Here is a 22926-nt window from a genome sequence, read left to right on the forward strand (position 1 = left end):
CACACCTTTTCCAGTAAAATAGTACAAGGGCTGGTTTGGAACCTGTGCCAACTCTTGAACCAGTGTCCTCTGACTCCTTCTGAGTGCAACATCAGATAATACAAACACCATGTCCTAAAGGACTTCCAGCTCTCTGAAAGTGTGTGCTTGTGTGTTTTGATCAGATCTTCGGCATCCTGAAGGCCCCCTTTAAGGACCGGCCAGGAGGGGAAGGTCCTCTGCTGTGCCTGGAGGAGCTGGCCGACCAGAAGAATGCTCCCTACCAGTACATGCTCAGACTCAGCTACAGAGTCCTCCGGCACTCTCAGGATGACTACCGCAAGAACCAGGTGAGGGGACGATGACATTCATACTAGTTTTTATTGTTTCAAATCTTTATAAGCTTTATAAAGTTGAGACTTTTACGAGTTTGGAGCTGTCCCGGTGTTTTCTTTGTTAAGCCAAAAGCTCTTATTTTCAATCATTTTGTGAAAGCAGAATGACAAACCAGCTACTAAATGCTAAAAATGACACAACTTTGATGCCTGATAAAGCTCTTAATGGTAGAACAGCTGAAGATAACAGTGATCACAGAGACTCAAAATTCACCCCTCTCCAGGAGTATATAGCGAAGCAGTTCGGTGTGATGCAGAGTCAGATTGGGTACGACATCCTGGCTGAGGACACCATCACTGCCCTGCTGCACAATAACCGCAAACTGCTGGAGAAACACATCACCAAGACCGAGGTGGAGACTTTTGTCAGTCTGGTCCGCAAGAACCGAGAACCCAGGTACGCACGGAGACAGTAACAATCCCGAGTACATGCCAAGTGCAGATTAGACTCCAGGATTTTGAATCTTCAATCCAAAGACACAAACTGCGTGAAGTGATTAAAATTGCTAACACCAAGGCAGCAGTGGTTTCTGACTTTCTAATAAGGACGGTGGCAACATTTTCTATTGCTTATCTCCTGCAGAAGTCAAAATCCTCAAATTCCTGCAGTCTGCCTTTGATAAGGATGTTTGCATTTTTTGGGCAAATCCAAGCAGTGATATAGTCCAAAGTTATAGCTTTTACTTTTGAAAGTGGTAATAAAGTGCTATTCTGTTATATTCTGTTTTACTACTTGACTTGGTGTTTCCTGGACTTTGCAGGTTTTTGGACTACCTGTCAGACCTGTGTGTGTCCAACAACGTGGCCATCCCCGTCACACAGGAGCTCATCTGTAAATGTGTCCTGGACCCCAAAAACCAGGACATCCTCATTAAGACAGAGTGAGGCGGGAGGGAATAAAGATCGCTTTACCCATCTCACTTTACCTTACCCTGTGGGCACTGCAGTAAAACTTAGTTTACTTTGGGAGAATGAGCTTTTTCAGTTTGCACCCCACCAACAAACAAAGAGTAAAATTAAAGAGTTTAAAGAGTGTGTGTAATTGGTCTTTACATATCTATTTATCTACATGTCTATATATACACACATATATCTATATCTAGAGAGAGAGAGAGAACTATAACTTTTAGTCTAATTGTTTACCGTGATCTACTTTACTACGTGTTCCAGGCGTCGTGTTCCAAAGGAGGCGCCCTCTGGTGGTGTTCAAGGAGACTACATGGCAATGGATGACTTTGGAGATGAGGATGAGGTATGTTTGTCTGTATATTTGTAAATCGTTACCATAGATATAAAAGACGGATGTAGTCTTGTTTGCGCCACCCATTTGTTAGTGAAGTCACAAGCTGAGTGTTTTCACTGCAACCATTTTGGTGTTTATATAGGACACACTCATTATGTGGTAAAGCTGCTTTATCATCCTTTATTAAATTAAAGGGGACCATCATTTTCAAAGTCAATTTCATTTAGTAATTCAGTAAGAGCAGAAACTAGTGACAAATATAAAATCCAAAAGAAGAGAATAACACTAATTACTTAGGTCGTAGACCAAGTGAACATTTTTTCTTTAGACTTATGTATAGTGGGACGTGTTTTTGCAACTAGAACCATAGTCACTGCCTACTGGTTATGAGAAATAATGCAGGGCACTTCTGGAATGGCTTTATGTATCAGAAATGGAAACTTTGTCCATCTTTTGTGGTCATTACCACAATACATTGAACCAATTCAAAATCCTGTTTCCCAAGACACAGAAAACTTTGATTTTCAAAACTTCAGTAGGCTGTTGTGTATATCTAGAATACTGATTGGTTAAAAAAGTCCACACCAAAAGTTACAACAATTACAAAATGTATTTATTTTTTCCACATTGTGGACTGAATACAATATACTTACTGTCTGATAGCAAAACCACATGTGACTAGGTAGTAGTATTTCTAGAAAATAGTGTAATGGGCAAACATCTCATATCTAAACAAATCACTCACTTTCATGTCTCGGTGAAAGGTTCATTACATTTGAAGAAGACTAAACAATTAATGATGACCAAATTATTTTGGTCTTTGCTGCAGTCATGTTCTTACTTTTTAGATGGATGGTATTACGAAAATGTCTGTTCTACTCTTCCTGCAGGTGTGGCTGATGTGGACAGACAAAGCTAATGAGAAACAGGAGAAAAGCATCAGACAGCTGGCTCAGGAGGCAAGACAAGGAAATGCTCATGATGAGAACGTCCTCACTTACTATAGGTACAGCCAAACAAAAACAGCAATTCACTTCAAATCTCATAAAAATCCAACAGACTTTTGTAAAGTGATCCAAGAATACGATAAAAAGAAGCAAAGCTGATAGAGCCTGCCTCTGTGGACTTCCTTAGGTATCAGCTGAAGCTGTTTGCCCGTATGTGTTTGGACCGTCAGTATCTTGCAATAGATGAGATCTCCAAACAGCTGGATGTGGAGCTGATCTTCCTGTGCATGATGGATGAGACTCTTCCCTTTGACCTCCGGGCATCCTTCTGCCGCCTCATGCTCCATGCTCACGTAGACCGAGACCCTCAGGAACTGGTGACTCCTGTCAAATTCGCCCGGCTCTGGACTGAGATTCCAACCTCCATCACCATCAAAGAGTAAGACGATTTTAGTAAAGCAGTAATATGTTTCTGGAGAAGTTGTGATAGGGCTGTCTTGTGGCAGCTTTGTGCTTTGATTCACTCTGACTCAAAAAGAGGAAGGGAACAAAAATACAAAATGCTGTTAAGGAAATTATAGTTTTTATAACATGCGGTTTAAACATAAAGCAGCACCCCCCCCACCCCCACCCGCACAAACATGTCCTCCAACCACACACACCCATATTTTGTTTTCAAACTCCATTGCGGTTTATTCACACCTCAAACAATTAAACGAATAAAAGTGAACTGCAACAAATTACTGGTAAATTACTAAAATAAACTACTAACTCTTTTACGCTACGTCCACACCTACACAGGTATTTTTAAAAACACAGCTGTTTCTATGCATTTGGGGCTTTTGTTCACACGTAAACGGCGTTTCAAATCACCGAAAACAGAGATTTTTTAAAACTCAGTTTTTGCGTTTACGTGTGGACGAGGAATACAGAGTTCGTCACGCAACGTCAAAGGTATGTGCCTTTTTTCACGTCACGCTGTGGCCACGTTATTGTTTACATGAGATGAATTTTTACAATGACAAAATACTGTTAATCTTACTATCCTCAGTTTTTACACTTACGCTTGCATACACACACGTAGTTACTGTCTCTCCATTTGGAAAGGCAGAGGCGTCAAGATGTACTTATTTTATGTGCAGTTAGAATTGAATAGAATTAGAATAGAATTCAACTTTATTGTCATTGCACATGCACAGGTACAGGGCAACGCAATGCAGTTTGCATCCATCCAGAAGTGCTTTAGTGATATAGATATATTACAATATATATTAGCAATAATATAGATATGTGAGTATATTACAGAAATGGGTCTATTATGTTATAATGTACACGGTATGAGGTATGTTGTTGTTTTTCCTGTTTAATAATATTCAACATTGCTATTACATTTTTCAAAAATGCCTCTCTATGCAAAATGGGTTTAAAAGCATTAACAACTGTGGCATACTGTTTGTCTGTGATTTGAACCAGGGGAACAAGTTACGTAGGGTCAGCCTGATACTATTTGTATTCCGCTGTAACTTTACTGTATGAATAGCTAACATCTCCAAAATGTCAGGAGTAGTTAGTTATTACAAGAAGTGTTTTAAAAATTAAAAATGTGGGATACTGTTTCTCCGTGATTTGGAGAGCCCAGAGCGTACTCCCTGCATAAGGAAAACTGATTCTATTGCAGAGACCTACCTTGGCACTTGTTCAGGTGAAGCCAAAGGAAACATACGTTTCACCATATTTTCTAGTCTTTGGCTTGGAAGGAGGTTTGTTTGGATACGTATTTGGCGATGCTTCATCTCCTACTTTGAAACCTTTGTGACCCTTTGTTTTCAGAAAGGTTGATAATGATTATGCTACTTCACTTTTGAAAGGTGTTGAATAGAGTAGTTGTGACGCCATTTGAAACGGACCTTTTTAAAGCCCTTGTGCTCAGGCTTTAGCGTCACCGTTGAAAAAACTGGCAGAGCCTGGATAGCTCAGTCGGTAGAGCATCAGACTTTTAGTCTGAGGGTCCAGGGTTCAAGTCCCTGTTCAGGCGTTGTGTCTGTTTGCACCCCCAAGGAAGCACACTTCTTAACATTTGGTTGAGACTTTGCGTAAACCATAGTCTTGGTCATCAGTTCCAGAGTTCCTACCTGACAAATTGTAGTGTATCCAAAAGCCAGCTTTCATTCCATTGTTGAGGTGACACACCACACAAGAGTAGGCTCCTTCACATTGCAGCGTATTGACATGCTAATGTCACAAATTCCTTGCTTTCAGAAAAGGTGAAAACGATCCTCTTATTTATTATCTGAATGGCGTTTCGACAGTGTTCCAACACTGGCATGTAGTTTACACATAAATATGGTTTTTGGCCTGTAGACTGGGCCTAGACATGGCCAAGATAACTCAGTTGGAGGAGCTTCAGACATTTCATCGTGCATCTTCGTTTTGTAACTTGGAGAGCACAGCGTGGCCAGTGAGCTAGGTTGAAGACACAAGTCAGCTTTACTACGTGGCACAAATGGTCAAATAGATTATGGAAATGATTCATGCTAACAGTAAGTAAGAGACAGTGACCCCAGGGTTGTGACCCTTTGTTTTCAGAAAGGTTGATAATGATTATGCTACTTCACTTTTGAAAGGTGTTGAGTAGAGTAGTTGTGACGCCATTTGAAACGGACCTTTTTGAAGCCCTTGTGCTCAGGCTTTAGCGTCACCGTTGAGGAAACTGGCAGAGCCTGGATAGCTCAGTCGGTAGAGCATCAGACTTTTAAGGGTCCAGGGTTCAAGTCCCTGTTCAGGCGTTGTGTCTGTTTGCACCCCAAGGTAAGCACACTTCTTAACATTTGGTGGAGACTTTGTGTAAACCATGGTCTTGGTCATCAGTTCCAGAGTTCCTACCTGACAAACTGTAGTGTATCCAAAAGCCAGCTTTCATTCCATTGCTGAGGTGACACACCACACAAGAGTAGGCTCCTTCACATTGCAGCGTATTGACATGCTAATGTCACAAATTCCTTGCTTTCAGAAAAGGTGAAAACGATCCTCTTATTTATTATCTGAAGAAACAAGTCAGTCTTTACCACCAATTCAATGAAATACACCTAGGAGGGGACACTCTTTATAAGCGTCTTCTAAATGGTCTAGTGGGTTCATTGAACAACTCCAAAAGTCTTGACAGTCATCTTTATCCCAGTACAGGTAATGTGTCCAGTAGTAATAGCTGGTTCACTACGTGGCACAAATGGTCAAATAGATTATGGAAATGATCCATGCTGACAGTGAGTGAGAGACAGTGACCCCAGGGTTGTGACCCTTTGTTTTCAGAAAGGTTGATAATGATTATGCTACTTCACTTTTGAAAGGTGTTGAGTAGAGTAGTTGTGACGCCATTTGAAACGGACCTTTTTGAAGCCCTTGTGCTCAGGCTTTAGCGTCACCGTTGAAGAAACTGGCAGAGCCTGGATAGCTCAGTCGGTAGAGCATCAGACTTTTAATCTGAGGGTCCAGGGTTCAAGTCCCTGTTCAGGCGTTGTGTCTGTTTGCACCCCCAAGGAAGCACGCCTCTTAACATTTGGTTGAGAATTTGCGTAAACCATGGTCTTGGTCATCAGTTCCAGAGTTCCTACCTGACAATTTGTAGTGTATCCAAAAGCCAGCTTTCATTCCATTGTTGAGGTGACACACCACACAAGAGTAGGCTCCTTCACATTGCAGCGTATTGACATGCTAATGTCACAAGTTCCTTGCTTTCAAAAAAGGTGAAAACGATCCTCTTATTTATTATCTGAATGGCGTTTCGACAGTGTTCCAACACTGGCATGTAGTTTACACATAAATATGGTTTTTGGCCTGTAGACTGGGCCTAGACATGGCCGAGATAACTCAGTTGGAGGAGCTTCAGACATTTCATCGTGCATCTTCGTTTTGTAACTTGGAGAGCACAGCGTGGCCAGTGAGCTAGGTTGAAGACACAAGTCAGCTGGTTTACTACGTGGCACAAATGGTCAAATAGATTATGGAAATGATCCATGCTAACAGTAAGTAAGAGTCAGTGACCCCAGGGTTGTGACCCTTTGTTTTCAGAAAGGTTGATAATGATTATGCTACTTCACTTTTGAAAGGTGTTGAGTAGAGTAGTTGTGACGCCATTTGAAACGGACCTTTTTGAAGCCCCTGTGCTCAGGCTTTAGCGTCACCGTTGAAAAAACTGGCAGAGCCTGGATAGCTCAGTCGGTAGAGCATCAGACTTTTAATCTGAGGGTCCAGGGTTCAAGTCCCTGTTCAGGCGTTGTGTCTGTTTGCACCCCCAAGGAAGCACGCCTCTTAACATTTGGTTGAGACTTTGCGTAAACCATGGTCTTGGTCATCAGTTCCAGAGTTCCTACCTGACAAACTGTAGTGTATCCAAAAGCCAGCTTTCATTCCATTGCTGAGGTGACACACCACACAAGAGTAGGCTCCTTCACATTGCAGCGTATTGACATGCTAATGTCACAAATTCCTTGCTTTCAGAAAAGGTGAAAACGATCCTCTTATTTGTTATCTGAAGAAACAAGTCAGTCTTTACCACCAATTCAATGAAATACACCTAGGAGGGGACACTCTTTATAAGCGTCTTCTAAATGGTCTCGTGGGTTCATTGAAGAACTCCAAAAGTCTTGACAGTCATCTTTATCCCAGTACAGGTAATGTGTCCAGTAGTAATAGCTGGTTTACTACGTGGCACAAATTGTCAAAAAGATTGTGGAACGTCCTGACAGTAAGTGAGAGGGAATCCGCAGGTGCAACACAAAGAGGGATACCACATATGTGCCTCTTTCTTGGCTACACATATTTTAGACAGGATCATGAACCACTTATTTAAAGTTGAGTATTGTCATAAAGACTTTCCTGACACTTTTCCAACACTGTCATGAGATTGAATCTGCATAGGTCCTTCAATTCAATGTAATACTTTTCATCTTACGTTCCGGTAAGTATTCTGGGGCCTTGCTTTTTTCACAACAGATCTTTTTCCTCAAAACATTATTACAAAGATTGTGGTGTTTCTCTTTTTTCATCATTAGTTATGACTCTAACATGGACGACAGCAGGGACAACAAGAAGAACCGGTTTTCCAGTACTATGGCCTTCATGGAAGAGTATCTTAACAACGTCCTTAATGATGACATGCCATTCCATGACGAGGAGAAAAACAAGCTCACATATGAGGTCTGGTTCTACTCCCTAGTCTTACAACTTCACTAAAAAGTTCTACTACTACTGTCTGTTATTACTTCTTCCATTTCCCTTCTTCCTTCAGGTGGTGAGTTTGGCCAGACATTTGATCTACTTTGGCTTCTACAGTTTTTTTGAGTTGCTCAGACTCACAAGGACCCTGCTGGGCATCATTGACTGCAGACTCAATCCAGGACACGCTGGTCTCGTATTCAATGATGATGCATCAGGTGACTTAAAATACCATAACAAGCTAAGACATTCAATTGTTTAACAACATCAGGTTTCCTGCCAAGTTTAACTTTAGTTTTTATCTTCAATTACTTACTTATTTTTATTAGTTCTATTTAAAAGAACTAGGAGAATGTAACGGGCCCTGTTTCTTTGTATGCCTGTTTGAGCAGTTTAGATTCCACAATTTTAAGATATCATCTTCAGATTTTGTGTGATAGTAGATACTAACAAGAGCCCAAACTCTAATTGTTGTGAAAATCAGTTCAAGGTCAAGTTCGCACCGATCTCTGAATGCGCTTGTTCTATTTAGTCCAATGAAAGTCCATTAAAAGTCAAATGGAACAAACAAAAACAAACATTTATCTTTGATACCTTGATAACTTATTCATCTATTATAATGTTAAAGCTCGCTAAAGCTCAATTGTTCCTTCCCTTATGAAGAAAATGTCTTTTCTTTTTATTTATGAATTTATGGGAATTGCAGTAAATCTTTTTTGCTCTCTCTCTCTCTCTCTCATCTGCATTTGTATATTCTGGTCATTTGATCTGTATTTCCAGTTTTTTTTAACCAAACATGGCTGATTTGTTTATCAAGTTCAGCTCATTCTCTGTTTCAAGCATTTTTTCATTTGTCTTTATTGTTTATTGATTCTTTTCAGTTATTTTCACCTTTCATTTTGTGCTGTTTTCTACTTGTTTATGTCTGGTTATATTGCTGGACCGTCCAGCAACAACATTCTTGGACTCGTTCCAAGAGGTCTTTTTGTGCCCATGTATAACTGTTATTGACTTTATTTTGAATATTGTCAGGTTAATTACACTGACATGCTTTTTTTCTTCTCTCTGTTAAGGCAAGAACGTGAAGCGCTCTATACACGGGATGGGTCAGATGATGTCGACCATGGTCCTCAACAGGAAACAGTCCATATTCGGAGGTGCAGTTTCCAGAGGGGCAGGAATGGGGCCAGCGCTTGTGCTTGAAGGACAAAGAGCCAGTAAAGATAGTCTCGACAACATGGACCTGACAGTGATGGATACTAAGCTGAAGATACTGGAGATATTACAGGTAATATACAATAATTTTAACACATTTTACACTCAGTGGCCACTTTTTTGTTTTTAGGTACAGCCATCCAATGCGGTACAATATTTAAAAGGAAATTTATTAGATATCGATTAGACAACATTGCCCAACCAGTGTTTAGCAAAAGGGCCTGCTCACAAAATGCCTTTAGTTTGTAAGAAAAGTTATAAGAATGACATTCAAACCCTATATGTAAAATTATGTTATTGTAATTGAATTCCACTTTTCTTTTCATCAGTTCATCCTGAATGTCCGTCTGGACTATCGCCTCTCCTTCCTCCTGTCTGTATTTAAGAAGGAGTTTGTGGACGTTTATCCCATGGCTGACGCTGACGCTACCACTAATATGGAGCATGCAGGTAGAAACACAGCTGGTGGAAATAAACTCATTCAATTCATTTTAACTCTAACATACATAAACTATATATAAAAAGTTGTCTTCTGCTTCTATATGCATGCATGTGCATACATGTGGGAAAAGACAAGAAAGGGGGTAAAGTGCACAGTTCTGCAGCACTATATACATTTGAACAGTATTAAAAAATATACAATGTACAAATATGCAAGTCAGGAATACAAATAGTGAAATATATTTACAGTGTAGTTTATTGCACGTAAATTAGGTATTGCACAGTGACGATGTGTGTTCTGTTTATGGAGGGAAGTGCTTGGATTGGTGGGTGGACCTGTGTTTTCAGTGCATGTGTGAGTTCAGCGTGGTTATGGTTTTTGGGAATAAATTATTCTTGAGTTTGTCAGTCTTTGTGCTGATGGACCTGTAGCACTTCCCTGAGGGAAGAATTAGTTTCCAATATATATCTAAATACCTAAAAACACAATTCAAATAATCTGGGACCTGTTATGCTTTTCCTTATTTTCTGAAATCCATATACTGTTATAATGGTGGATTTTTTCATGGACAACTCGTCAAGTAATGAGGTCATTACTTGCACTACTGTTCACTGTGAGTCATAACCTGCAGTTTTTCCTTTTTTCCTTCCTCAAAATATTTGTTTGCTTAATAGTAGTACAGCCAGGGCTGCACCAAGGCCAACTATAAGATAAATATAGATTTTTATTAGTTTTAAACTGTCATGAACTGTGTGTGGCAGGCAGGATTGGACCCAGACGCAGACTCTTAGACAGGACTTTAACACAAAATCCAGCTTTTTTGCTGAAACAAGTCAATAGAGAAAACTAAATTAGGATCAGAACACACAGCTTGGTACGAGGGAGACGCTGATATACACAGAAAGATAACGAGGAAAGTGAGAACACTCAGGGAACGCAGCTGACACAAATTAACATGACGCCACAGGGGAAGCAAAACAGGACACACCGAACATGGAAACACGAGACCTTCACAGTAAAACAGTAAATGGAGAAACACAAGACTGAGACGTGTTTGACAGAGGAGTCAAGGAAAGGCAGACGAGCGGGGGGGACAGAGAGGAGACACGAGGGGCTGGAGAAACACAGAGTGGAACACAAGGAAGGAAACAAGACGCGAGGGCTCACAACATATATACACACAGACGCACCGCGAGAGACACAGAGGCCAAAGACACAAGAGGGAATCTAATAATCGAGAATCTAAACACGGAATAAAAGAAACTCACAACTAAGACTATAAATGAACCTGAACATAAAACATAATCCAAAATATTACTAGAACACAAGAAACTCAAAATGCTGGGTCCAGGTAATGACATAAACTGTGAGGTTGTTCTGCTAGGATCCAGAAATAAAAATGTGTATATGAAAGAGGTATGACAGGTCCCATTAAAATATGATGAATCTAATAATTGAATATTTAACAAAACTTTAATGAGATGGGATAAATTTACACGGATTTTAGAAAAACTTTTGCGTGTTGTCTACCTGAATATCCACCCTGCAGTTTTTCTTAAGGTGCTTGTGTTACTTGTCTCCCTATGCCTCAGATGTGCCGGTTAACATGGACATGACAGGTAGTGCATAGATAAGCTCATATTAGAGGCAAAGAAGAACCTACAGAGAGCACATGCCACATTTCTTCACCAGTTGACATGTCATTTTATTATTATAACACAAATTACTGCGCAAAAGTCTTTAACCCTATTTCTTAATAGTTGGTGCACGACTTAGATTGGAATGTCTTGATGCATGCTCATCCAGGTAAGTAAATCCCAAAAGGTTTGTGTTCATCTGGACGTAGCGTTTTCAGTGGGTGAAACGTTTCGTTACTCATCCAGGTGATTTCCTTTAGTCTCAGCTGACTGCAGGTTTCCAACCTTATAAACAGTACATTTGCACATGACTGAAACTAGCACCACTGAAAGGACACTTTTCACGTAAATGGGAAAGCATCTCTGAATCGAGGAGGGGACTAAAGGGGACATCTTTCACCATCTTACAATGCTGTGATTGCAGCCATTCCCCAACTCTCTGGTACTCATGACCATCAATCAGTGGTCTTTGATCAATGGTCAAGACAATTTGCATATTAATGACTCACAGCCCATTGTTCATTCAGCGTCCAGATAAACAGAACTTAGATTGAAAGATTTCCACAATGTGAAGCAGTGTGGGATCATGAAAGAGAACAGAACAAGCTAACCAATCCAAAGAGGAGGTTTGGACTGTTCAAGAAAACTGGAAATTATTGCTAAAGAATAATTAAAGGAATTTGTGAGTTCAGGTTGTGTTGAAGAATAAATCTAGTCATATTAAATATTGACTTTCAAGCTTATTAGAATGATCCATACTGTTTGTATTTCTATCTATGCTTGCACATGTTGTCCATCTTCCTAGCAGAGCATCAAGAAATGAGGGTTGGCTCAAGACTTTTGCACAGTAATGGGTAACATTTAGAGTGAACCGTATGAGCAACTTGGTGTGAAACCATGAATAATTAATTTCAGTTCTGTTGTTTATTAACATCTGCCTTTTTGTCCCTACTCAGCCACCATCAACCTGCAGTTCATTGGAGAGCAGGCAGAGGCCATGTTTGGAGTTGGGTATGTATCGCTGGACATGCATTCATGCACAGGTTTTATTAATACAACATACACACATCTTAAGTACTTTGTGTGTTTGTGCGCAGAAAAGGGAACAGTATCCTGGAGGTGGACGATGAAGGTGGTCGCATGTTCCTGCGGGTGTTGATCCACCTCACAATGCATGACTACGCTCCTCTGGTGTCTGCAGCCCTGCAGCTGCTTTTCAGACACTTCAGCCAGCGACAGGAAATGTTACATACTTTTAAACAGGTGCACACAGACATGCAAAATCGACATAAATAAGCACACAACAAATCCAGTATCTCTTAAACAAAATGCTGACCCCTTAAAATGCTTTACTGTCATTCAGAAGGGAATGTAATAAAAAGCAGAAGTACAGTCATGAGAATCAGTGTACACAACACTAGATAAGACCAGCAATTCTTCATTAAACTCCTCATAATTACCCTTCAAATGGTCTATTTTTTTGTATTCACTGAATTTTTCAAATCTTCCTGGAGATCTGTGGCCCTGAGGGGTGTAGTGCGAAGTAAGTTCAGTATATCCAGGCTTTCTTTGCGTTAGCTAGTTTAATAAAACCTCAAACATAACGGTGCTTTCTTTGCTAACCCAGGCTTTCTGCTACAGTCCTCTGTGGGAACTCAGAACATGAAAAATATTGCAGAATATTCATGTTAATCCTCCAAGTTGTGACTGCAGGTCCAGTTGCTGATCTCCGCTCAGGATGTGGAGAACTACAAGCTGATTAAGGCAGATCTGGATCGCCTCAGGACATTGGTGGAGAAATCTGAACTGTGGGTGGAGAAGAAAAGCTCGGGAGGAGGAGACGGGAAGAAGGACAAGAAAGACAAGAAGGAAAAAACAGAGGTAAGGACTAATGAGATAAGAATAAGATAAGGGCATCCTTGCAAAAGAGATTTTCTAATCTCTGTGGATTTTTCCCCCTGTTTAAATAAAACATTTTTAAATTGTATTGTGATACTACTGAGTGTGTGAAAGCTAAAGCTTTGAGAATGCAGGAGCCCACGATGAGAAATTATGAAGAAACTTTTCAAATCAAAGGTTTTAAATGTACGTAAGTTAGGTCTTATACAGACGTGTAATACAAAGCCTGCAGAGCTCAGCTGGTGAGAGTATTAGTCTTTGATTGTAGTATACTGTGGACACAAACACAGACAGCTGCAGACTTGATGACCAAGCAGTCATTCATTGTTAACCAGCATCCTCAAGAGCAAAGCGACGTAGGACTTTCAAACTGAAAAATCTCAGATGAGTTCGAACATCAGGGTCAGAGGTCAAGTCTTCTGAAAATCTTGTGAATGTGATAAGCTGAGAACAAGGTGATGTAGGATAGTGCTGCCAGTATTTTTTAATTCAGTGGTCATAATTTTTAATTGACTATATGACCAATAAACCAATTATAATCAAATTCATGAAATAAGAAATTATGAGGTTTTATTTTAACAGAGTTAGTTTTAAAATACCAAGAGGTCGGTTTTTGTCTAAGTATTCATGCCGAGGAGCTAAGGCCATTTTTCTTCATAAATATTATCTTGTTATTGTGTCTTTGTCTTTAAAGTCTATAATACTGGCTCAAACCTTCCCATATCTAAATAATAACAGTACATATGTACTGAGCTGGCTGAGAGGGGAATCCCAGAGTAAGTCTGGGTTTAGAGGCGATTTTAAAGGGGTTTTAAAGGCTAGCTGAAGTCAGTGTTACTTTGTTTTGTATGTTCTCTAAACTGCTTTTAAGATTTCAATTTTTTTCAGAACCAACAGGATCTTTGTGTCTCGGTGGCTGATTGACATCATAAGCTTTTGTCAATATAACAACTAACCAATTTATTAACCACTGACTAACTAACCAACTACCCCATTCAGTCACTATTTAATACAACACATTAACAACATGTTATTAAAAATCTAAATACTACTAATAAAACTAAAGTACTAAACAAAAACAAATAAAAATATCTTTTGAACTTTTGCATCTTGGTTTTTAAACTCACTTCCTGTTGGTGTTGGGCTTCCTGGTGTATCATGTGGATATAAGGTAGTGGGTTTATATGTGGCATGGCACTTTCACTGCATGGCATCTCTCCTTATTCTTTCTTTCTTGTTGTTTATACTTTGAAATGCAGAAACATTATTTCTCAAATGTTTTTCTAGAACTAGTTTCTTGTTGTCATACATCTTATACACCCACACTGCATGTTTAAAAAAAACCCAACCAGCTAGTCGTGCTTTGTTAAAATGTTAGCTTGATAATGAAAACAACCAATCGCATTAACATGAGAAGTTGTTTTTGTAATAAAAAATTTAATGTAAAGAAAGAGCTTCATCCAGCGAGGGAACTTCTAAACCTGCTGTTCAAAAGTTCTAGGAGTTTAAAAATAGTTTAAAAACCAGTAACCTTACAGAAGAGATGGCAACGTTTTAAGAAATATTGGAATAAACAATAACCAGTTTGCAGTACGCAAACTGTTTGTTTTTGGCATCCGATACTGGTGCAAGCCTCCAGTACGCTACTTCCTAGAGAAACTAGATGTGCTGGTGTGTTTGCAGACATTACATCCGCCCACACACTTATTCTACCCTGCTACCCATGTCTGTTTAGTGATATATTTGCTCCTTAACCTCTGGTAACCCATCTAGGATTAGGATTAGGATTGGGGTTAGGTTAACATCCACGCCTTTCTTTTAATGCGATTTGTGGCTATTTGGAGCACCCAAATCAAAACGATTATAAGGGAAACGGCTGCAATATGAGACTTTATTTGGAATATAATATCTTCTAGTTTCTTGAAGTTTGCCTTTTTAGCATGTGGCTAAAACAAAACCTAACACTAACCAAGCTGGTTTGCTAGTGAGCTGGTAAATGTTGAGGTTAACAAGTGAATCTGAATATTGACTAGGATCAGAAATGTAGTGTAAAGTCCTCAGCGAGGACACAATGAGTGTGGTGCCATACTCGGAGAGAACTGCATATGCTGTCTGACCCTCTGCATCCTGCAGGGGGCATCACAAGAGGCAACACCCAAGAAGGAGAAAGTGAAGGAGGGTAACGAGAACTACCAGAAAGTCAAAGAGGTGAGAGCGCCCGTTCGATAATGTTTCTTCAACACGTGATCAGTTTTTCTTTTTGATTTGTCTCTGTCTGTTGGGTTTTCTGGAACGTTCTTCCAAAAAATCATCTATTAACTAATCAACAAGGACACAGCTGTGATGTATCTCTGTTGAAAACGTCCTGCACGTGGTGATCTTATCTCTTATCTCTCCAGCAATGGTGGTTTTTCTCTGCTCAGGATAATTCCATCATTATTCTCTCCTACTAGTTTCTCTGGTGAACAACACCTGCAGAATGTCACAAATGGAAACGAAGATGAAAATTAAAGGATAGATTTAAGTCCTTATTTGGTATAAAATTATATTCCAAATTCAACCAATCAAAACCTTCCTTCTGCTCTGGTAAATTTTAGCTTCCAAATGTTCGGTTGTTGCCACTATGACTTCAAATTATCTTGTATTTCTTCAGTGTTTTGAAAGAAATTAGGTTTGGTACAATTTCTTATCACGACCTTTATCAATGAATCACACTCTTTCCACATTGGAACGTCATTAATAATCAATATTTATGTGATTCATTATTTGTTTTATGTCTACAAAATCACAAAATGCTAATCTGATGATTCACTTAATATTTTATTAATTAAATGAACTAAAGTAAACTGAAATAACATCAGTTGGCTTTTTTGTGAGTAAGACTCATTTGTAGATGTGCTTAGTTTCTACAAGTCAAAGTTTTTAAAAATTCACAAGGTTATAGATTTTAATATAGCTTAAACATGATCTACGCACCTGCGCCACCTGAAAGTAAAACACACACATTTTTGAAAACACAGTATATTTAAAGAAATAGTAATGGGCCCATAATTGAGTCTTGGGGAAAACTGGCAGTATTATCCAAGTATGTCTTTAAATTAAACGCTCGGGAAACAATGAATGAATAAACATGCGTTTTATTCACAAATAAGATTCATTTTAGCATTTTCAGAAATGAAAAAATGTCTTATCACTTAGAATATGTGTGAAAAAGCCCTGAGCCCAACACGGCACCTACTCTAGTTGTTCTAAAGATAATTCTACAGACATTGTTTAAAAGTAATGAATGTGTTACATTGTGTGTGTTACGTAATGTATTTTATGTTAACATTTTTAGTGTGTAAAGAAAACTTTTTTTCCTAAATGTGGAATGGCTTTATGAAAGACTTTTTTACACAGTGCATACTTTCTTTGGGGGGAAAACTTTAATTGCTAAAAATGCAAATTAAACTCATTTCTTAGCATATACAGCCCATCAGAGATACTATCGTTAATTAAAACTAAGCTAAAATACACAGTGGGATACTTAGAGCTTAGAAAAAATGTAAAAAATATAATTGCAGGCTCTACAGTACCGTGCAACAGTCTTCAGCCAAACCTCATTATATTTTATTTTCATGGAGCCAGACTTGGAATTTTTTCAGTGCTTATTGTTTCAAAGGAGCTTGCAAAGAAAAGCGTCTGGACTTCTTTAAGTTGCTTGAAGACGTTTCACCTCTCATCCGAGAAGCTTCTTCAGTTCTAAGGTCAAATGGTGGAGAGTCCCAGATATAAACCCAGTGCTTATTGTTTAAGCTCAATGCTAACCTAAGAATCATTCAAGGATAAAAAGACACCTAACTCAAGAGATAAACCTGTGTTGTGTCTCCACATAGCAGACAGCTTAGCAAAGAATCAATTGTAAAGTATAAACACAGTGCCAGTGCAGTAAAAGCATACCTGGATAGAAAAACACAATGGATTGACACCCCCACCCCCCTGGAGCCTGGACCTCAACATTATTGAAGCCGTGTGGGACGAAGAACGGAACAAAAAAAGCAGCCAACATCCGAAGAAGAGCTTCAGATGTCCTTCCAACAAGCCTAAGAATTATTCCTGAAGACTACTTTGTTGTTGTTGAAATGTTGAGAAGAATATTCAGGCTGTGTTGAAGAATGAAGGTGGTGATACCAAATACTGACTTTCAAGCTTGTTGTATACTGTATTTTCACATATATTTGCACATATTTCAATAAAACAGTGCACCTATTTCCCCTTTTACTAACAAAATATAAAAAATGAAGGGTGTCCTTGCACTCTGATATCTGTTTCACCCATGAAAATAACACTCATAAAAACAAACTGACATTGACACTAGAAAACTAAAATGAAATGAAGTATTTTAACCAATCAAAGTTAAACTGACCATCATCTGTCTAACTGCACATGACTCCACTGTTTGCCATCTTGCTCCTCCCCCCTGCAGATCCTGGAGAGGTTGAATAAGATGTGCAGCAGCGGAGTTTGGAAGAAGCAGCAGAGGCTGCTAAAAAACATGGGTGCTCATAAAGTGATGCTGGACCTGCTGCAGGTCTCCTACGACAAGGTAAGACAGGACACCCCAAATTAAAAGCACCTTGGCAGGCTTAATTAAGCAGGTCAATTCAAATAGTGCTGCACTTGAAGCCATGCAGCCTTATTTTAAATGACATTGAAATCTCACAGTGGAGTTTTTCATCAATAACTTATTACAGATGTTCTTTCTTTTTCCAGTCTTCTTTTCATTTTGAACTGTGGAGTAGTTATAATAATGTAATACTTATCAAACAGGCTGAGATTTGTTATTTAGCAGCCATTCATATTTATTGTAGTTAACTTTTGCCCCTGGTGTTCGTGGATTTCTTTCGTTCGATTAAAATATATGTATATATTCAAATAGTCTGGCTGTAGCCAGATTTGAGAGGAGAGTTCAGCTCAACCAAGACTAACCATCGTGTTTGTCTCTGTGTGTGTGCAGAATGATGTGAAGATGCAGGAGATCATCAAGTATACTCACCTGTTCCTGCAGAAGTTCTGTATGGGGAACCAAGAGAATCAGGCTCTGTTACACAAAAACCTAAACTTGTTTCTCAACCCGGGGGTAAGCTGCTTCACAAATGTGCAAAAGTTATACAAAATGCTTATTTAGTTCATAAATCTGAGTGGACGTTCAGTACGCTTTAAGGGTGGTTTTTTTTATGTGTGGTTACATGTTCAGACATCTTTGTGAGGACAGAAATTGTCATGCTACTACACCTGTGGGGACCAAGAGTCACTTATGGGGACAAAATGCCCGTCGCCAACGAGTTTGGAGGCATGTTTGAGACTCAAAATGTGGTTTTAGTGTGAGGGTTACAGCTAGGTTATGGTTAGGCTTAGGGTATCCGTTAGGCATTATGTCAATGACATGTCCTCACTAAGATATGAAAACGAGTGTGTGTGTGTGTGTGTTTCTTTTTCTTTAGGAATATGTCAAGTGAGAAAACAGTCTTACAGTTTTTTCTGATTGCTTAAGCACATGTTATGTAACTATTGGCTAATTTTGCAAAACTCTTCACACAAATAAGAAAACCTGTCACCCAATTATCCAAACATTTTAGTTCTCTTGCAAAAGCAAACACAGCTAGATTAACTCTTCACACCTTCGTAAAAATGGTGTTTCCGTATCAAACAGTACACACAAGCCATCATCTACTAAGCACACAATGCGCCAACTGCACACTGATGGTATGAATACAAAACACATCTGGCTTTTGCTTTCTCTGTGCACAAGGTAGGCTATGTCAGTGTGAGCTCATACTTCTGTCATAGATCCATAAGCATAGAGGGATCCAAACTTCAAGTACTGCTGTTTATTCAAACACATCAAAACAAACACAAGTGTTTATTTCCAAGTATAGGATTATTTGCAGTCGCCATAATGACTATATGGGTTACTTGGTCTGCAGTGAACATGCTTCCTCTGTCCCAGCATCTGGTCATCTAGCAATTCTGTAAAGTAACAATTTCAGTATTTTTACATCAATGGTATTGGTGTGTTTCTCATTGGCATACGGCAGTGCTACAAATCTTTGTGCGAAGTGACTGTGCTAACCGATTCTCATTTCAAGATGTCCTTATGGTGCTTGCTACAGTGTAGCGGCTCGAGTTAGGCTGGACCCGTTGGCCAGCTACCCTCAGGGTCACTCCACGGTTGATTACATGGTCCACTATTGTAGCTCTGATGTCATCAGCAATTCTATTTCTTACTCTTCCTACCCTTCCTCTCCCCCCTCCTCATCTTCCTCTCCCCCCTCCTCGTCTTCCTCTTGCTCCTCCTTGTCCTTGTCGTCCTCTTCATCCTACTTCTTCACCTCCACGTCCTCTTCCTCGGCCTCCTCTACTTCTCACTCTTTCTGCTCCCTCCATTGTACTCCGCACACACAGCTTACCTGTATTATAGTGCTTAGGCTGATTGCAAAGTGAACGAATTATCTAAGAAAGTTTTCACATGTGAAAGTGTGCCAGACAGTTGGCAAATTAGTGTTAATGATAGCCATACATGTGTATACTTTTGCTAGGAGTGTGTTGGAAATTTGGTAATTGAGTGTTGTGCAGTGAATTGTGCCTACAGTTTAGCAAAGTGTGTGTTACAAAATTGCAAACTGAGTGCAAAGCAGTTTTTGTGCTTTTAGTTTTGCAAACTCAGTGAGTGGATTTGCTATAAGTCTGAATAGTTTTAGAGATTGTGCTACAGGAATCACAGTTAGGGTTTAAGCATTCAGAAAAAACTGTAATATCTTATCTCCTGTCCCACACTCATAAGTTGAAATTTCTGACACTCGAGTCCAATTAGCCAATTACTTCCCTGTTTATATACCCAGCCTACATTTAGAGACACTCGTTGCCAGATTCTCTTTAAATGCAGTGTAGTCAAACCTTTCAGTTTTAGTTTTCTATCACTTTTAATTATCTTTACCTTTAATTTCTGTCAGCTCTGTGAAGCTAAATAAGCCAAAATCAGAACTCTTTTGTATAGTTGGATTTTCTTCTACATAAAACACCTGATCAAGTTACTTCTGTTTAAACGGCTTTCATTTATTTTACTTTAGCTAATCAACTTTTACTCGTTTAAAGAAAATGTCGGTTGTCTCTGGGTTTTTTAAAGTGATTTGAGTGGCTGGTAGAGAGAAACCTCTCTGACAACTCTAATGCTCGGTGTACTGAAGAGGACTTGAATGAAAATTAATCAGCTAGAGAAAGAATATCAACCTCCCAAGACCTGACCTCTTCCACGTCATGCATTTTTAATGTCGCTTTGCTATTTGGGCTGACTGGGACCTGATGAATGTAAAAACAAAGAATTACCAGATTTTGTTTTTTTTACCTGATTTTTGTTTCTCAGAAAAATGAGAGCCACATACGAGGACACTCGTTTTAAATTTTGATAGTACAGTGGCAGTATGATGTCCTCATAAGTGGATATCAGGCCCTTGTAGAGCAAAATTTTATATTTTGGTCTAAATAACCCAAAATGTGATGTCCACATATGTGACGCCAGGTCCCAGGAGGTTTGTGATTAGAAACCATATTATAAACTATAAGCTGTTTTGTGGTTGGATGATGTCACAGGGACATAGTGACATAGTGAAAACAAATTCCCAACATTTTCCAACATTCAGGAGGCAGTTGGGGGGTTTTGTAATGAAAAAAAAGTCAAAACTATTCTTATATAAATAAATATCAGTGTTGATGTGACTGACCTGAAGTGAAACCTTTTTGATTTCCAAACTTTTCCTTGTTCATGTCCAGCTCCTGGAGGCGGAGACAGTGCAGCACATCTTCAGTAATAACTACCAACTGTGCAGCGAGATCTCTGAGAGCGTGCTGCATCACTTCATCCACTGCCTGGCAACGCACGGCCGCCATGTCCAGTACCTCAACTTCCTCCACACCATCATCAAGGCCGAGGGCAAGTACGTCAAGAAGTGTCAGGACATGATCATGACCGAGGTGAGGATGAGACGCACCGCTTCGCTTCTACTAAAACATCCACCCGTGTTTTCATGCTGATGTATTCAACTTTTCCTTTCATCTCTTCTTGTAGTTAACAAACGCCGGTGAGGACGTGGTCGTCTTTTACAACGACAAGAACTCGTTTAAAGTCATGCTGGAGCTGATGGCAGAGAGCAGGGAGGGCGTCAGTGAGACCAGCCCACTCAGGTAACCAAGGCAGCGATGATGATGATGATGTTGAAATAATGAAAAAAAGCAGTTTTATTAATCCATCCATCGTCGTAAAACCTGATACTAACCATAACGCGGTCATTTAAAAATGACAGGATTGTATTTTATTTGTTAAATGACTGAAAGCTTCGAGCTGGAGACAATAACAGGATAAAATGATCCTATAACAGGATATAAAAGGATCCAAACAGCATGTCGCTCTGCATGTTTAAGATTTTTTATGTCCTTCCTGATTCAATCAAAAAGGAATTTGTGTCTCCTCTGATCTTGAACCAGCTACTCAACATTGTATTAAATTTCTAAACATGTTTTCTTGAGAAGTTCTTGCAGTGATTGTGAACTTATAGTTATACAATTGTTCTAATGCACTATCTGACGTGATGGTGGCAGTGCTGTGTCACTGTTCTAATACCAAAACCCAGACACAATGATGCAGTGTGTCAGTATCGCTCTGGACGCGTGGCTGTATATTAAGCTACAGATGACGTCGAGGAGTTCATTTGTTTCATCGGTCAAATCGTTTAAAAGAAGAAGCAGAGCAGAAGTTTGTACCACCTTAACTCTGCTGCTATAAACACACAAGTCGTGGCTCTTCTGATGAGCCTTCAGCTGATGTGGCCACAGCTGCAAAACAGGAGACACGAGTCATGACTTGTTAAAATGGACTGAATGTTTATCAATCTTTAGTTTTTCCAGAATTGACAGATTTGGTTCTGGCAGATTTTGCCCTATAAGAAGTCACATCTGTTTTCAAGTATATATACGTGTGGGTGCATATATATTTTACTTGAGTCTAAATACTGTGTGGACAACAAGTTACCATCAGGTGCTTTTATTTCCCATCCCAAACATGCTGTCGTGTTTCCGTCTGAGACCTGAATGTGAAATAATTTCCCCCCCTGCAGGTATCACATCTCTCTGGTGGAGCTTCTGGCTGCTTGTGCAGAGGGGAAGAACGTGTACACGGAGATTAAATGCACCTCCCTGCTGCCCCTGGAGGATGTGGTCAGGGTGGTGACCCATGAGGACTGCATTACTGAGGTTCTCACCGCGTTTGTGTGGTTTAAGGTTTTTAAACAGCTTTGATTAAACCAGAAAGCTAACTCGACTTCCTGTGTGTCTCCAGGTGAAAATTGCCTATGTGAACTTTGTGAATCACTGCTATGTGGACACAGAGGTGGAGATGAAGGAAATCTACACATCCAACCACATCTGGAATCTGTTTGAGGACTTCACTGTGGACATGGCTCGGGTAGGAACAGCACCATAGTTTATCATCATAACTGGTAAACTATTGTAAATCTTTACCTCATTATTTAAAACTACACCCAGGTTTAACACAAGCCTCCAGCTTTGTAACATTATAGTTACAATAATGTGCAGAGTCTTTCTTTATATTTTGCTTCCACTGAGTTGGATTTGGGGGGGAAGTGGTCTTGAGCACTTGAGGCTTTTTTTGGACATTGGCAGATTTCTTTTCCTTTTTTTTGTTAAACCTCACCTAAAAGCCTCCTAATTCAACAGATGAACCAGTGCTGCCTTCACATAACAGACAATTTAATAAAGAACCAATTTGAAATTTAGTCTCTTTAGTTCAGGGGTGGGCATCTCCAGGCCTCGAGGGTTTAGATGTGTCCTTGATCCAACACAGCTGATTTAAATGGCTAAATGACCCCCTCAACATGTGCTGAAGTTCTCCAGAGGCCTGGTA

At 39.5% G+C, this 22926-nt stretch overlaps 1 protein-coding gene and 3 non-coding genes across 5 annotated transcripts in view; all 4 read left to right on the plus strand.

Annotated features, from left to right (window-relative positions):
* Positions 1–22926, plus strand: part of itpr3 (inositol 1,4,5-trisphosphate receptor, type 3) — a 72025-nt gene that overhangs the window by 33293 nt on the left and 15806 nt on the right. Inside the window, exons 16-35 of one of the 2 annotated variants that reach the window (XM_085258957.1) lie at positions 165–329; positions 599–771; positions 1136–1255; positions 1545–1626; positions 2508–2623; positions 2752–3003; positions 7616–7760; positions 7852–7996; positions 8852–9066; positions 9323–9443; positions 12029–12083; positions 12170–12335; positions 12786–12953; positions 15105–15179; positions 17437–17556; positions 17968–18090; positions 20781–20981; positions 21076–21191; positions 22121–22256; positions 22342–22467. In XM_085258957.1, the coding sequence (XP_085115083.1) occupies positions 165–329; positions 599–771; positions 1136–1255; positions 1545–1626; positions 2508–2623; positions 2752–3003; positions 7616–7760; positions 7852–7996; positions 8852–9066; positions 9323–9443; positions 12029–12083; positions 12170–12335; positions 12786–12953; positions 15105–15179; positions 17437–17556; positions 17968–18090; positions 20781–20981; positions 21076–21191; positions 22121–22256; positions 22342–22467 (2820 nt within the window). The remainder of the gene's footprint in view (positions 1–164; positions 330–598; positions 772–1135; positions 1256–1544; positions 1627–2507; positions 2624–2751; positions 3004–7615; positions 7761–7851; positions 7997–8851; positions 9067–9322; positions 9444–12028; positions 12084–12169; positions 12336–12785; positions 12954–15104; positions 15180–17436; positions 17557–17967; positions 18091–20780; positions 20982–21075; positions 21192–22120; positions 22257–22341; positions 22468–22926) is intronic. The other variant, XM_085258958.1, reaches the window with a different exon arrangement.
* On the plus strand, positions 4527–4599 carry trnak-uuu (transfer RNA lysine (anticodon UUU)). The gene has a single exon. It is a non-coding gene; the product is annotated as a tRNA-Lys (tRNA).
* Positions 6006–6078, plus strand: trnak-uuu (transfer RNA lysine (anticodon UUU)). The gene has a single exon. It is a non-coding gene; the product is annotated as a tRNA-Lys (tRNA).
* Positions 6765–6837, plus strand: trnak-uuu (transfer RNA lysine (anticodon UUU)). The gene has a single exon. It is a non-coding gene; the product is annotated as a tRNA-Lys (tRNA).

This window comes from Mchenga conophoros, linkage group LG20 (genome assembly GCF_057382185.1).
Source record: "Mchenga conophoros isolate Kocher_MC1m ecotype Shallow Benthic linkage group LG20, M_conophoros_male_GT1.1, whole genome shotgun sequence".
Lineage (NCBI taxonomy): Eukaryota > Metazoa > Chordata > Actinopteri > Cichliformes > Cichlidae > Mchenga > Mchenga conophoros.